The sequence below is a fragment of the Aulonocara sp. 'chitande type north' Nkhata Bay genome, linkage group LG9, assembly GCF_057382095.1.
Source record: "Aulonocara sp. 'chitande type north' Nkhata Bay isolate Kocher_YH1m ecotype deep benthic linkage group LG9, A_spYH_male_GT1.1, whole genome shotgun sequence".
NCBI lineage: Eukaryota > Metazoa > Chordata > Actinopteri > Cichliformes > Cichlidae > Aulonocara > Aulonocara sp. 'chitande type north' Nkhata Bay.
In genome coordinates, this window is record NC_141352.1 from 12,835,099 (window position 1) to 12,849,941 (window position 14,843).

Genomic DNA, 14,843 nt, shown 5'->3' on the forward strand with positions numbered 1-14,843 from the left:
AAACATCATGCTATGGGGCTGTTTTTCTGCCAAGGGGACAGGACGACTGATCCGTGTTAAGGACAGAATGAATGGGGCCATGTATCGTGAGATTTTGAGCCAAAACCTCCTTCCATCAGTGAGAACTTTGAAGATGAAACGAGGCTGGGTCTTCCAACATGACAATGATCCAAAACACACCACCCGGGCAACAAAGGAGTGGCTCCGTAAGAAGCATTTGAAAGTCCTGGAGTGGCCTAGCCAGTCTCCAGACCTCAACCCCATAGAAAATCTGTGGCGGGAGTTGAAAGTCCGTGTTGCTCGGCGACAGCCCCAAAACATCACTGCTCTCGAGAAGATCTGCATGGAGGAATGGGCCAAAATACCAGCTACTGTGTGTGCAAACCTGGTAAAGACCTATAGTAAACGTTTGACCTCTGTTATTGCCAACAAAGGTTATGTTACAAAGTATTGACTTGTATTTTTGTTATTGACCAAATACTTATTTTCCACCCTGATTTACGAATAAATTCTTTACAAATCCTACCATGTGGATTCATGGATTTTTTTTTTCACATTCTGTCTCTCACAGTTGAAGTGTACCTCTGGTGCAAATTACTGACCTCTGTCATCATTTTAGGTGGCGGGACTTGCACAATCGATGGCTGACTAAATACTTTTTTGCCGCACTGTATCTGGGAGATTACACTGTCTGTTCTTGAGACATTGGTGGTTAAAAAGATAAATTTGTTACCAGATGTTCTAAATGATGCTTTCTAATAACGATGATTGAGATGATAGTATCAGGTTCTAGCCTAGACAGCATAAAGTTGGTTGTAGCTACTGTTACAGCCCCCATTTATTGGTCAATGGTCATTCTGGAGCCTCAAGATGAGGATTTTTGAAATACTGGTTTCAAAAACAACATGGCAGAAATATGATGCGTGGAGGTCTGATTGTGAAACCACATGCTGGTGGTTTTCAGAGAAATTTAAAGGACTTCTGCGTCAACTGTATTTTTCTAACATGGAAACTAGCTGGCACTGGCAGCATATCAGGTTTAATGTAAATTTTATCTGATGGCCAATTTAAATGTTCCTTTCATGTTTCTTGACCAGTGTTGGGTAAGTTACTTTAAATTATTAACTTAGTTACATTACTAGTTACTTCTATCAAAAGTAACTCAGTTACTTCAAGTTACTCGTTACTTTCAAAGTAACTAGTTACTAGGAAAAGTAATTTTTGGTTTTACTCAGAATTCTCTTGTTAATGTGTTGCTTCCGTAACTGGATACCAAGCAAGATTGGCAGTCTTCTAGCTTGCTTACTTGCCACAAGTGCACCGTGCCACCTACCAATAGAAAGGATAAAAATAATCTGTATATTTACACGAGAGAAATCCCACGCCTGGACCGCCGTTGACCGCTGCCATGATTCTAGCCTACGTCACAGTGTCATGTGCGCTTTTTACATCCAACACGAAAACTGCAGTCATGGTGCTTTCAATTGTACTCAGAACTCGAAAATTCTGCCTTCCGAATAGGAAGATGTAGGTAACACCAGACTGCAGATGAACAACATACGCGGCTGGACTGGGACAAAAAAATTAAATAAATAAAATTTTTAAAAAAAAATTAATCAACCGGCCCACCATTATAGGAAAAAAAAATAAATCATAAAGCCTTTGAATGAAAACAAACGCTGTTGTGACAGTGATGTGCACTTTTCTGATGTATATATGCATCAATCCATCAATCGTTTGTTGTAAGATTCAGATAATTATTTTTTTTAAAAGCTAGACATTTTAAATGAGAATAAGTATTTCTTTGTGCCCCCCTTTCCCTGTTAATGCCCTACCTGGCCCCCCTCGCAAAACTTTGCTAGACCCGCCCCTGCACAGTTACCAGCTGTCAGCTGGTGTTATTTGTCTCTCAGAAACAGTTCAGAACTTCTGTTCAACTCATTCATGTCACCTAAAAGGTAAACCTGTTTCTCTATCACCTGTTCAGCTCTGGTGATTCAGTAAGGACATCTCCTGGTTTCATCTTCATGTTTCCCTCTCACCAACTAACCAAACCGATATCATGACCAGCAGCTTTACAGCTGTGGCTCCAGCAAACATCAGATGATACTAGAAATCAATATTAAATACATTCTAACAACAGCTGAAGTCAGTCGAAAGTATTGTTGAAATGCATAAATTTGTTAAAACTCAGAAATCTGGTGCAGTGTCTACACCTGCCAACTACAAAGAAGCATGAAGCCTGTCATGAAGTCAAGCTTCTTGTTCAAAGCCTTTACGTGCTTCCTCCAGGACACTGATATGGTTAGCAGATGTAGTTCAGAGGAAAGAAAAGAATTCCTACAAGGTCAGTAGATCTGTAACACAGTCTGGATTTCTTTAGGATGGAAACGTTACTTTTCAGAGACACAGAGCTCAGAGAAAACTACAAAAGTGGGTTGTCCATACCAAAATAATCTAGATGGATAAACTGCACCAAACAATAGTAGGAAATATTGACACAGAACTGTGCAATATTTAACTTCTACAGCTTCAGCTACACCAACACATGGGAAGAAGTGGCCTTCACCATCACTGACAAAGGTGTTCAGGTAAGGCAGGACCTGCTCCTGTCGAGCCACAGTGCTGAAATTTATCTGCATCATGTGCTGGTTTTCCTAAACTTCCTCCTTCAGTTCTGACAACAAGTCTTCAACTGAAAAAAGGAATGATTATAACTATATGGTCCACATGGGCCAGCATATTTACTGTTATGCTTTGGCACAAGTCACTTTAGAACAGAAAATTATACCAAAAAAGTAATTAAATAATGGCTAAATTGCTCACTCTTATACAGAATAGCATCACACAAACACTCTGCACGTTGGCTGCATTCCTACAATTTGCCACCAGATTTCACTTGAACATTGCTCACTGGGCAACAATGCTGAGTACATACCTGTTGAGATTCTGAGAGATTCAAATTGATGAAAGCCATCAGAGTCTTCCAGTCTGCCATTTTTGCAGCTTCACAGACTGGAACGCAAAACTGGTTTAAGCATCTCTGCTGGAGCAGGTGGTTTGTCGCTGAGGATTCGAAGCATCTGTTTAAACCATCCTGTTTTGCAGCATCAACAACCACACTGATGTCAGCTCAGTGAGAGTTGAAGACATGATAACCAGTCATGTGTTCATAAACTGCATTAGGATGTACCTGTTCCACTTCACCCACTGAACCCAGGAGAGTAGGCACTGGAAAATCTCTTCTCCTGACCAGAGTCTGTGACTGTAGAGCAGCTCTTGATGTGGGTGTGTGCCTTACTTGTGAGATGCTGTGGACTGAAAGAAAGAAATTGACAAAGAAAGTAGGCTTTAAGAAAACAACCCTCCCAAAAAACCAATGTGAATATAGACTGCTCAAAAATAAAATAAAATAAAATAAAATAAAATAAATAACAAAAATGAAGGGAACACAAAAAGATGACATCCCAAATGTAAATTATTAAAATATTCTTAATACTTTGTTCTTCACATAGTTAGATGTGCTAACAACAAAAATCACAAAAAAAAAATCATCAATGGAAAGAGACATCAGTGTAATGCTTTAAGAATTTCTACCAGGTACTTGCATGGAGAGCTGAAGCTCTCTTTTAAAGACCTGTTGGTCAATCTCAACACATTCTTGACCAAACCAGTGACTGCTGAGGGCCTTTTTAACTGAGGTCAGAGTGAGTGCAATGTGCAAGATCTTCATGTGGCCTGATCCATACCAGACTGATGTTGAAATGTGCCAAAGAGATTTGAACAGATGCTCTACACCCAACCATCTGCTTCATGCTTCCTAACAGCTTAAACCAGTTTCTTCAAACTGGACTCCCTGTTCAACTGTGGTGGGAGAAAGCAGTGTCAAGATTTCAGTACAACCACGCACATTCAACAGCAAAGAATCCTCATGCAGACAAACAGCCCCAAACAGGCCGTGCATACCAAATCCTTTCAGTTAACAACAGGGCAGCTTATTGTGCATATCCACCAGTAAATGAAGCTTCTAATGTCATTTCAATCATTTAACAGTAAGGGCCTACCTCCGTGTCTGGATCCATGTCTGCTGACTTTAATCCTCTCCATCCTTAATGCCATGCTCCATGTAGAGATTCTTCCATAGATGGATTTTTGTTGGCAAATTTCAGCAACTTCAGAATGAAAAGGCTGCTGAGGAGCTGAGAGTGAGCCTGAATACTTGTGTGCCGCCTTCTCCAAAAACAGTGACTCACTGAGACAGAAAGAAACTTAAATCTTTATAAATAAAAGAAAACTAAGAGAAACAAATCTAAAGCAAAGCACGCAAGAGAACCAAAAACTCAACAACCCCAAAACAAAAAGCCACACATCAATCCTCTCTGCTCCAACTGACACTGCATGAACAGGTGCCTCAACATTTAGAGTCTAAGGGAGATAATCACAGAGGCAGAAACTTTCCACTGTATTCAAAGGAGCTTGCAAGGAGCTTGCACTGTATCATCTCAGGTTTCTTAAAACTAAGTATTCAAAGTCTGAGGTAGGGTTGTTATTTGAGGTATTCCTGGGAAAATCTTTGAGGTCTATTTTAAAGCTCCGGATTCTTTAGATTGACTGTCTCATACTTTAATTGTGAATATAGAGGATTGTAGCTCAAGTTAACATGGAAAGATAGAGGTCTAAAGTCTCTAAAACATTTGGGTATTCAGTCTCTGACAGAAGGTTTGGAGACATGTAGAAAGTTTTGAATGGGTGAAACTAATATTTTATTTACAGTTTCTCAAACACAAGGCAGATAATATTCTTCATGTACATTATTTTTTACAACTATTGGAACAACAAAATTAAACAAAACACAATTTCATGAATTCATCTCTTAATGTTATATCCAAAACTCTGATGATGTTCTCTTTCATGACTTTTTAAACTACATCAATTCATCAACGTCAAAGACTTGATATGTTACATTAGTCCTTACTACCAGCTTGCTGAACATAAAGATTCCTTTCAGGTCTTGTTCTGACCAAGTTCTAAATGTTATGTGTCAAAGATTTGTATGTTTCTTTATAAATTATGTGTGTAGAGGTCTGAGGTCAACCAAGTCTTTACATTTAGGTGTATTTAATAAAAAGGCTAAAAAGTGGATTTGGTGGTTCATTTGAAGTGGGGTTTTTTTTATGATTCTAAGTCTGTTATTTATCATCAGTTTATTAATGACAAAATTTGTACGTCTTCCAAATAGTATGAGTTTTGTTTTGCTCAGATTCAGTGTTAACCAACTATAGAAAAAGTCTTCAATTTCTTAAATTGATTTTCTAGTTCATTCAGAAGTTGTTCCAAGTTACTTCCACAATAACTTTGTATCGTCTGCAAACAATATGACTTCTGTGTCTTTGCAGTTACTTCAAATTAAGACATGTCAATACAAACACCTTTACCCTCACTTATCTCTCATGGCCCTGGTGCCAACTGTCTGCATTGACTTGATAATTAATCAGAGGTAGCAGGGTGTGATACAGGAACTCTAAAAGACACATTAGCGTATGTTTAGTGGTCACTGGGTGAACTAGGTGTGTCTCTAATTCTGAATAAGCCAGAGGGGGCCAGATGCATGTGTCTATGGGGTTTATGATGGGCGTTGGTGTGGCTCATTAGCCTTGCTATTGTTTTACAATGTAGAGGTGAAACTACCATTTGCTACCTTATAAACTCAGTAATGTTCTCTACATGATCACAAAGATCTAAATTAGAGGTGTAAGTCATTGTTTGTATGTAATATTGGTTTAATTTGGCTTATTTTAAAACATTTTTATACATATCAGGTTTCAATACTCACTGAAATAATGCAGATTCCATGCAAAACATATTTAAAACTGAGCTGTATTTGCTCTGATACATTTGAAATTATAAACTATGTGTACAAATTTTCTGATAATAGAAAGTAAATTAATCATCGGTGCAAAGATCAACTTGGTTGCCTTTTCTGAAACAACCAGAGCAGGAAGTTAAATCAAAATCATCTAACACAGATCTAGTTGACATGAAAGCAGAACAAGCAAAACTGTTCTCAACTCACCAGTGAGAAATACCCATAAAAATCATGATATACACCAGTTTGTCCTACTGAAAACGTTAGGTCCAGATGAACAGAATCAACTTTTTGGGATTTCCTTACCTGGATGATTGAGCACGCATCAAGGTATTTACAGAAGCCACAGATTCTATTGAATTCTAATATTTCTAAAATCAATGGGTTTTAAGATAAAGGGCCTAATGTTCACCCCATACCTACCATTTACTAAAAGTACAGAAAACAGAACAGATCAGAATCCTGATATCCTGTCAGCTCAGTCATTGATACTAGCTACTATTTACAATATCTGTGATATTGAACATTAACTGTTGTAAGGCTCTCCACCTTGGCTGATGTGTGAAGGAGAAAGCACACACCCACCTGTGACAAGAAACCAAACATGAGATTTCATTACACTTTTTAACACCAAATATGTTTGAGACTCAATAAAAATGACGCATGGAGAAAGTATTTTGTTTTAGCAAAGTCCTCATTTATTGGAAGAAAAATCATTACAGATTCATGTTGACTTTACAACAGTTACACCATATAAAAAGTGGACTTTATCAATCACTCACACAAGCCTTAATCTACCCCACCAACTATGACCAAGCTAATTTTTCCTGGTTTTGTAAAAGTGTAAATGACGAAGAAGTTCACTGAGTTTTATCAAACCTGCCTCTGTGTTAACTTTTAAATAACTTTACATTAAAATGAAAACATAAAAAAAATAACATTAGCGTCCAGTATATCAGAAATACCAATCTTAAGGCTTCAGAATGATAGTTGAGAAATGAAAGAGAGATGTAACAGTAGCTACAGCCATCTTTAGCTGTTAGCAATGCTCTCCGCTTTCTCTGCAAAAACTTGCACTGTGAAGTCCAGGGTCGTTCATATTCCATGCAGTGCTTAAGACACCGGTGTTGCAATCATAATGTCCGTTGCCTGGTGGCATCGACCAGCCAAACATCTGGGGTGAGTTGTGGAGGGTCCATTGAGGTCCAGAGACAACATTGCCCACAGCATCAGGATAGTGGGCCTGATTATTTGCACCCTTTCTCATGAAGCTGATGTCCAGTTGTTCGCTGAGTGAGGATGCTCCCTGAAACTGAATCACAGACAGATGCACAGTCAGTAAAACCACAATACAGAGTTCTTGTTTTAAATTATAATCAATACGCTTCATCTAATTAAATGAATTCCCCAGATAGTGACTGAATTAAAAACAGTTCTTTTTAATAATTGGAGATACTTACATGAAGCGGGACGCCCTGATTGAGATGATGAGAATCTGGAATCTTCCTAAACTTTCTTCTTCGGTTTTGAAACCAAGTCTTCACCTAAAGATGGAGGGAAGCAGAAGAAATTTAATGAGTACAATAGACCCAACATTCAAAACGAATTCAGTTCCTTGTGTTCTAGTAACCTTGAAAAACACTCACCTGTTTGTAGGTCAGTCCTGTCAGCTCTGCCAACTCTGTCATCTCTTGTGGGTCAGGGTAAATTTTCTGATTAAAGTGATGGTCAAGAGTTTTTAACTGGCTGTCTGAGAACAGCCCTCGGGTCCTTCCTTTGAGCACCTTGGCCTTTTCGTCCTTCACACACATAGTACTTGTGACAGTGTTGCTGCCCTCCTGGTTTCTTGGGGAAGCAAAAACCAGTTCCTCCTCCGTGACGGAGCTGGAAACAGCTTCAGCAGCCTCAGACATGTTGTTGCTCATCTCCTTAGCAAGAGCTGCCTCAGCCCATGCTGCAAGTTCTTCCAAGGGAAGACTCCCTTGCAGGCTGCTGCCAGAAATCCACAAGTCTATGAGGACAGAAAGACAGAGGCTAAGTAAGCACAAATATATATGGTCCACATGGGTCACCGTGGCTACTGATATGTTTTGGCACAGTTGAGTTTTTTAACAGAAAATAATACAAAAGGGATCAACTGATGAGCCTTAATCAATTTCCCACACACAATGTCACTTGATTTTACTTGCTGAATTATTAAAATGTGCCACCAGATGTTGCCAATTAGAAAGTTTAAAAAGTGACTCAAAGCCCAGATGGTCCTGAAGTGGACTCTCTGTTCAGCTGTGGAGGGAGAAATGGTGACTTCTGCCATCAGGACTTACAACACAGAGTGAAAGGGTATTTTTGCTCAAAGATGTCTTCGAGGTTAGCCAACTCTGTTCACATTAGCTCACTAGACAACAATGCTGAGTACATACCTGGAGAAAAGTGCATCCCATAATCTTCCATCTTTGAAATCCCAGTGATTAAAACAGGAAAGCTGGAGAAAGTATATCTGCTGAAAGAGCTCCAAACCAGGCAGGAAGGTGCTATGTGTCCTAAGACTGACTTAAGAGCAATTCTGGGCTTTTAAGGAGGTTTGTGGGTGTGGGCAGGAATGTGGGGGGTTGAGCTTCTTCTTTTGTGAGTTACTTTACAAAGCAGTCAGGCAGTTTCTACCAACTGGCATCATTTACATTTCTTTAAAATACTGTTTCTCAGGTCTGAAAAAAAGAAAGTGCAGTTAGAATTTTATTATTCTACACATTGTAAACCAGAGTTGTATTTAACTCCAGTAGCATCATTAGAGTGACTTAAGAACAATACTCCTGAGTCAGAAACTGTACAGTTCTGTTTTGTTTGATGAAAAATAGATAAGAAGTTTAAAAAGTCACATTTTTTATACCCCTATGTAAGTTAGTTCCAGCAGGTAAAGGTGTGGGACTTTTATTGGCTGAATCAGTTTTGGGTTAATTCTATAGGACTAGATTGAGCTACATGAAGAGAAGAACGATTTCTTTTTTTTTACTAAAAACTCACAGAAACCTGATATGCTGTCAGACATACAGACATACATTACATGTTATTTCTTTCGTTCTCTTTTTTTATCCTGATCAAGTTCTAAATGTTGTGGGACAAAGATTTGTTTGTTGCTTTATAAATTGTGTGTAGCGGTCTGAGGTCAACCAAGTCTTTAAATTTAAGAGTATTTAATGAAAAGGCTAAAAAGTGGGTTTGGTGGTTCTGTTGAAGCAGTTTTATTTACGATCGTAAGTCTGTTATTTATCATCAGTTTATTAATGATAGAATTTCTACGACTCCAACATAGTATGAGTTTTGTTTTGCTCATATCCAGTGAAATATGATTGCAGAAAAACTCTTCAATTTCTTAAATTGATTTTCTAGTTCATTCAGAAGTTGTTCCATGTTACTTCCACAATAACTTTGTATCGTCTGCAAACAATATGACTTCTGTGTCTTTGCAGTTACTTCAAATTAAGACATGTCAATACAAACACCTTTACCCTCACTTATCTCTCATGGCCCTGGTGCCAACTGTCTGCATTGACTTGATAATTAATCAGAGGTAGCAGGGTGTGATACAGGAACTCTAAAAGACACATTAGCGTATGTTTAGTGGTCACTGGGTGAACTGGGTGCGTCTCTAATTCGTCTCGAATTCTGAATGAGCCAGAGGAGGCCAGATGTGTTGATGTGGATCGTTAGCCTTGCTTTTGTTGACCTTGGCTTATGTGGGTGTTTTAATTTCACTTTTCACACATTTAGAGGTGCTTTTCAAAGAAGGGGGAAACTACCTTTTGCTATCTTATAAACTCAGTAATGTTCTCCACATGATTACAAAGATCTAAATTAGAGGTCTAAGTCATTATTTGTATGTAATATTGGTACAATTTGGCTTATTTTAAAACATTTAATCAATATCAGGTTTCAATACTAATAATACACATTTTGTTTAAAATATATTTAAAGAGCAGCTGTATTTGCTCTGATACATTTGAAATTATAAACTATTTGCACAAATCTCCTGATAACAGAAAGCAAATTAATCATTGGTGCAAAAGATCAAACTGGTTTCTTGTCTGAAACAACCAGAGCAGGAAGTTAAATCAAAATCATCTAACACAGATCTAGTTGACATGAAAGCAGAACAAGCAAAACTGTTCTCAACTCACCAGTGAGAAATACCCATAAAAATCATGATATACACCAGTTTGTCCTACTGAAAACGTTAGGTCCAGATGAACAGAATCAACTTTTTGGGATTTCCTTACCTGGATGATTGAGCACGCATCAAGGTATTTACAGAAGCCACAGATTCTATTGAATTCTAATATTTCTAAAATCAATGGGTTTTAAGATAAAGGGCCTAATGTTCACCCCATACCTACCATTTACTAAAAGTACAGAAAACAGAACAGATCAGAATCCTGATATCCTGTCAGCTCAGTCATTGATACTAGCTACTATTTACAATATCTGTGATATTGAACATTAACTGTTGTAAGGCTCTCCACCTTGGCTGATGTGTGAAGGAGAAAGCACACACCCACCTGTGACAAGAAACCAAACATGAGATTTCATTACACTTTTTAACACCAAATATGTTTGAGACTCAATAAAAATGACGCATGGAGAAAGTATTTTGTTTTAGCAAAGTCCTCATTTATTGGAAGAAAAATCATTACAGATTCATGTTGACTTTACAACAGTTACACCATATAAAAAGTGGACTTTATCAATCACTCACACAAGCCTTAATCTACCCCACCAACTATGACCAAGCTAATTTTTCCTGGTTTTGTAAAAGTGTAAATGACGAAGAAGTTCACTGAGTTTTATCAAACCTGCCTCTGTGTTAACTTTTAAATAACTTTACATTAAAATGAAAACATAAAAAAAATAACATTAGCGTCCAGTATATCAGAAATACCAATCTTAAGGCTTCAGAATGATAGTTGAGAAATGAAAGAGAGATGTAACAGTAACTACAGCCATCTTTAGCTGTTAGCAAGGCTCTCCGCTTTCTCTGTAAAAACTTGCACTGTGAAGTCCAGGGTCGTTCATATTCCATGCAGTGCTTAAGACACCGGTGTTGCAATCATAATGTCCGTTGCCTGGTGGCATCGACCAGCCAAACATCTGGGGTGAGTTGTGGAGGGTCCATTGAGGTCCAGAGACAACATTGCCCACAGCATCAGGATAGTGGGCCTGATTATTTGCACCCTTTCTCATGAAGCTGATGTCCAGTTGTTCGCTGAGTGAGGATGCTCCCTGAAACTGAATCACAGACAGATGCACAGTCAGTAAAACCACAATACAGAGTTCTTGTTTTAAATTATAATCAATACGCTTCATCTAAATGAATTCCCCAGATAGTGACTGAATTAAAAACAGTTCTTTTTAATAATTGGAGATACTTACATGAAGCGGGACGCCCTGATTGAGATGATGAGAATCTGGAATCTTCCTAAACTTTCTTCTTCGGTTTTGAAACCAAGTCTTCACCTAAAGATGGAGGGAAGCAGAAGAAATTTAATGAGTACAATAGACCCAACATTCAAAACGAATTCAGTTCCTTGTGTTCTAGTAACCTTGAAAAACACTCACCTGTTTGTAGGTCAGTCCTGTCAGCTCTGCCAACTCTGTCATCTCTTGTGGGTCAGGGTAAATTTTCTGATTAAAGTGATGGTCAAGAGTTTTTAACTGGCTGTCTGAGAACAGCCCTCGGGTCCTTCCTTTGAGCACCTTGGCCTTTTCGTCCTTCACACACATAGTACTTGTGACAGTGTTGCTGCCCTCCTGGTTTCTTGGGGAAGCAAAAACCAGTTCCTCCTCCGTGACGGAGCTGGAAACAGCTTCAGCAGCCTCAGACATGTTGTTGCTCATCTCCTTAGCGAGAGCTGCCTCAGCCCATGCTGCAAGTTCTTCCAAGGGAAGACTCCCTTGCAGGCTGCTGCCAGAAATCCACAAGTCTATGAGGACAGAAAGACAGAGGCTAAGTAAGCACAAATATATATGGTCCACATGGGTCACCGTGGCTACTGATATGTTTTGGCACAGTTGAGTTTTTTAACAGAAAATAATACAAAAGGGATCAACTGATGAGCCTTAATCAATTTCCCACACACAATGTCACTTGATTTTACTTGCTGAATTATTAAAATGTGCCACCAGATGTTGCCAATTAGAAAGTTTAAAAAGTGACTCAAAGCCCAGATGGTCCTGAAGTGGACTCTCTGTTCAGCTGTGGAGGGAGAAATGGTGACTTCTGCCATCAGGACTTACAACACAGAGTGAAAGGGTATTTTTGCTCAAAGATGTCTTCGAGGTTAGCCAACTCTGTTCACATTAGCTCACTAGACAACAATGCTGAGTACATACCTGGAGAAAAGTGCATCCCATAATCTTCCATCTTTGAAATCCCAGTGATTAAAACAGGAAAGCTGGAGAAAGTATATCTGCTGAAAGAGCTCCAAACCAGGCAGGAAGGTGCTATGTGTCCTAAGACTGACTTAAGAGCAATTCTGGGCTTTTAAGGAGGTTTGTGGGTGTGGGCAGGAATGTGGGGGGTTGAGCTTCTTCTTTTGTGAGGTACTTTACAAAGCAGTCAGGCAGTTTCTACCAACTGGCATCATTTACATTTCTTTAAAATACTGTTTCTCAGGTCTGAAAAAAAGAAAGTGCAGTTAGAATTTTATTATTCTACACATTGTAAACCAGAGTTGTATTTAACTCCAGTAGCATCATTAGAGTGACTTAAGAACAATACTCCTGAGTCAGAAACTGTACAGTTCTGTTTTGTTTGATGAAAAATAGATAAGAAGTTTAAAAAGTCACATTTTTTATACCCCTATGTAAGTTAGTTCCAGCAGGTAAAGGTGTGGGACTTTTATTGGCTGAATCAGTTTTGGGTTAATTCTATAGGACTAGATTGAGCTACATGAAGAGAAGAACGATTTCTTTTTTTTTTACTAAAAACTCACAGAAACCTGATATGCTGTCAGACATACAGACATACATTACATGTTATTTCTTTCGTTCTCTTTTTTTATCCTGATCAAGTTCTAAATGTTGTGGGACAAAGATTTGTTTGTTGCTTTAGAAATTGTGTGTAGAGGTCTGAGGTCAACCAAGTCTTTAAATTTAAGAGTATTTAATGAAAAGGCTAAAAAGTGGGTTTGGTGGTTCTGTTGAAGCAGTTTTATTTACGATCGTAAGTCTGTTATTTATCATCAGTTTATTAATGATAGAATTTCTACGACTCCAACATAGTATGAGTTTTGTTTTGCTCATATCCAGTGAAATATGACTGCAGAAAAACTCTTCAATTTCTTAAATTGATTTTCTAGTTCATTCAGAAGTTGTTCCATGTTACTTCCACAATAACTTTGTATCGTCTGCAAACAATATGACTTCTGTGTCTTTGCAGTTACTTCAAATTAAGACATGTCAATACAAACACCTTTACCCTCACTTATCTCTCATGGCCCTGGTGCCAACTCTCTGCATTGACTTGATAATTAATCAGAGGTAGCAGGGTGTGATACAGGAACTCTAAAAGACACATTAGCGTATGTTTAGTGGTCACTGGGTGAACTGGGTGCGTCTCGAATTCGTCTCGAATTCTGAATGAGCCAGAGGAGGCCAGATGTGTTGATGTGGATCGTTAGCCTTGCTTTTGTTGACCTTGGCTTATGTGGGTGTTTTAATTTCACTTTTCACACATTTAGAGGTGCTTTTCAAAGAAGGGGGAAACTACCTTTTGCTATCTTATAAACTCAGTAATGTTCTCCACATGATTACAAAGATCTAAAATAGAGGTCTAAGTCATTATTTGTATGTAATATTGGTACAATTTGGCTTATTTTAAAACATTTAATCAATATCAGGTTTCAATACTAATAATACACATTTTGTTTAAAATATATTTAAAGAGCAGCTGTATTTGCTCTGATACATTTGAAATTATAAACTATTTGCACAAATCTCCTGATAACAGAAAGCAAATTAATCATTGGTGCAAAAGATCAAACTGGTTTCTTGTCTGAAACAACCAGAGCAGGAAGTTAAATCAAAATCATCTAACACAGATCTAGTTGACATGAAAGCAGAACAAGCAAAACTGTTCTCAACTCACCAGTGAGAAATACCCATAAAAATCATGATATACACCAGTTTGTCCTACTGAAAACGTTAGGTCCAGATGAACAGAATCAACTTTTTGGGATTTCCTTACCTGGATGATTGAGCACGCATCAAGGTATTTACAGAAGCCACAGATTCTATTGAATTCTAATATTTCTAAAATCAATGGGTTTTAAGATAAAGGGCCTAATGTTCACCCCATACCTACCATTTACTAAAAGTACAGAAAACAGAACAGAACAGATCAGAATCCTGATATCCTGTCAGCTCAGTCATTGATACTAGCTACTATTTACAATATCTGTGATATTGAACATTAACTGTTGTAAGGCTCTCCACCTTGGCTGATGTGTGAAGGAGAAAGCACACACCCACCTGTGACAAGAAACCAAACATGAGATTTCATTACACTTTTTAACACCAAATATGTTTGAGACTCAATAAAAATGACGCATGGAGAAAGTATTTTGTTTTAGCAAAGTCCTCATTTATTGGAAGAAAAATCATTACAGATTCATGTTGACTTTACAACAGTTACACCATATAAAAAGTGGACTTTATCAATCACTCACACAAGCCTTAATCTACCCCACCAACTATGACCAAGCTAATTTTTCCTGGTTTTGTAAAAGTGTAAATGACGAAGAAGTTCACTGAGTTTTATCAAACCTGCCTCTGTGTTAACTTTTAAATAACTTTACATTAAAATGAAAACATAAAAAAAATAACATTAGCGTCCAGTATATCAGAAATACCAATCTTAAGGCTTCAGAATGATAGTTGAGAAATGAAAGAGAGATGTAACAGTAGCTACAGCCATCTTTAGCTG

General features: G+C 38.0%; 2 protein-coding genes across 2 annotated transcripts; both read right to left on the minus strand.

Moving 5' to 3' along the window:
* Nucleotides 1-6,905: 6,905 nt before the first annotated feature.
* On the minus strand, nucleotides 6,906-8,317 carry LOC147321795 (homeobox protein ceh-30-like). The gene is made up of 4 exons (XM_086305125.1): nucleotides 8,287-8,317; nucleotides 7,513-7,877; nucleotides 7,327-7,410; nucleotides 6,906-7,178 (listed from the first exon to the last, which is right to left on the minus strand). The coding sequence occupies exons 1-4, from the start codon at nucleotides 8,315-8,317 to the stop codon at nucleotides 6,906-6,908; spliced, it is 753 nt and encodes a 250-aa protein (XP_086161251.1).
* Nucleotides 8,318-10,873: 2,556 nt separating this feature from the next.
* LOC147321796 (homeobox protein ceh-30-like) lies at nucleotides 10,874-12,281 on the minus strand. The gene is made up of 4 exons (XM_086305126.1): nucleotides 12,251-12,281; nucleotides 11,477-11,841; nucleotides 11,291-11,374; nucleotides 10,874-11,146 (listed from the first exon to the last, which is right to left on the minus strand). The coding sequence occupies exons 1-4, from the start codon at nucleotides 12,279-12,281 to the stop codon at nucleotides 10,874-10,876; spliced, it is 753 nt and encodes a 250-aa protein (XP_086161252.1).
* Nucleotides 12,282-14,843: the final 2,562 nt, after the last annotated feature.

Bases quoted from the DNA above. Each gene is read 5' to 3' on its own strand.
- LOC147321796 (XM_086305126.1), bottom strand. From the start codon at position 12,281: ATGGAAGATTATGGGATGCACTTTTCTCCAG. The intron at 11,842-12,250 runs GTATGTACTCAG...CTGTCCTCATAG, and splicing joins TGGGATGCACTTTTCTCCAG to ACTTGTGGATTTCTGGCAGC. The intron at 11,147-11,290 runs GTAAGTATCTCC...TCTGTGATTCAG, and splicing joins ATCAGGGCGTCCCGCTTCAT to TTTCAGGGAGCATCCTCACT.
- LOC147321795 (XM_086305125.1), bottom strand. From the start codon at position 8,317: ATGGAAGATTATGGGATGCACTTTTCTCCAG. The intron at 7,878-8,286 runs GTATGTACTCAG...CTGTCCTCATAG, and splicing joins TGGGATGCACTTTTCTCCAG to ACTTGTGGATTTCTGGCAGC. The intron at 7,179-7,326 runs GTAAGTATCTCC...TCTGTGATTCAG, and splicing joins ATCAGGGCGTCCCGCTTCAT to TTTCAGGGAGCATCCTCACT.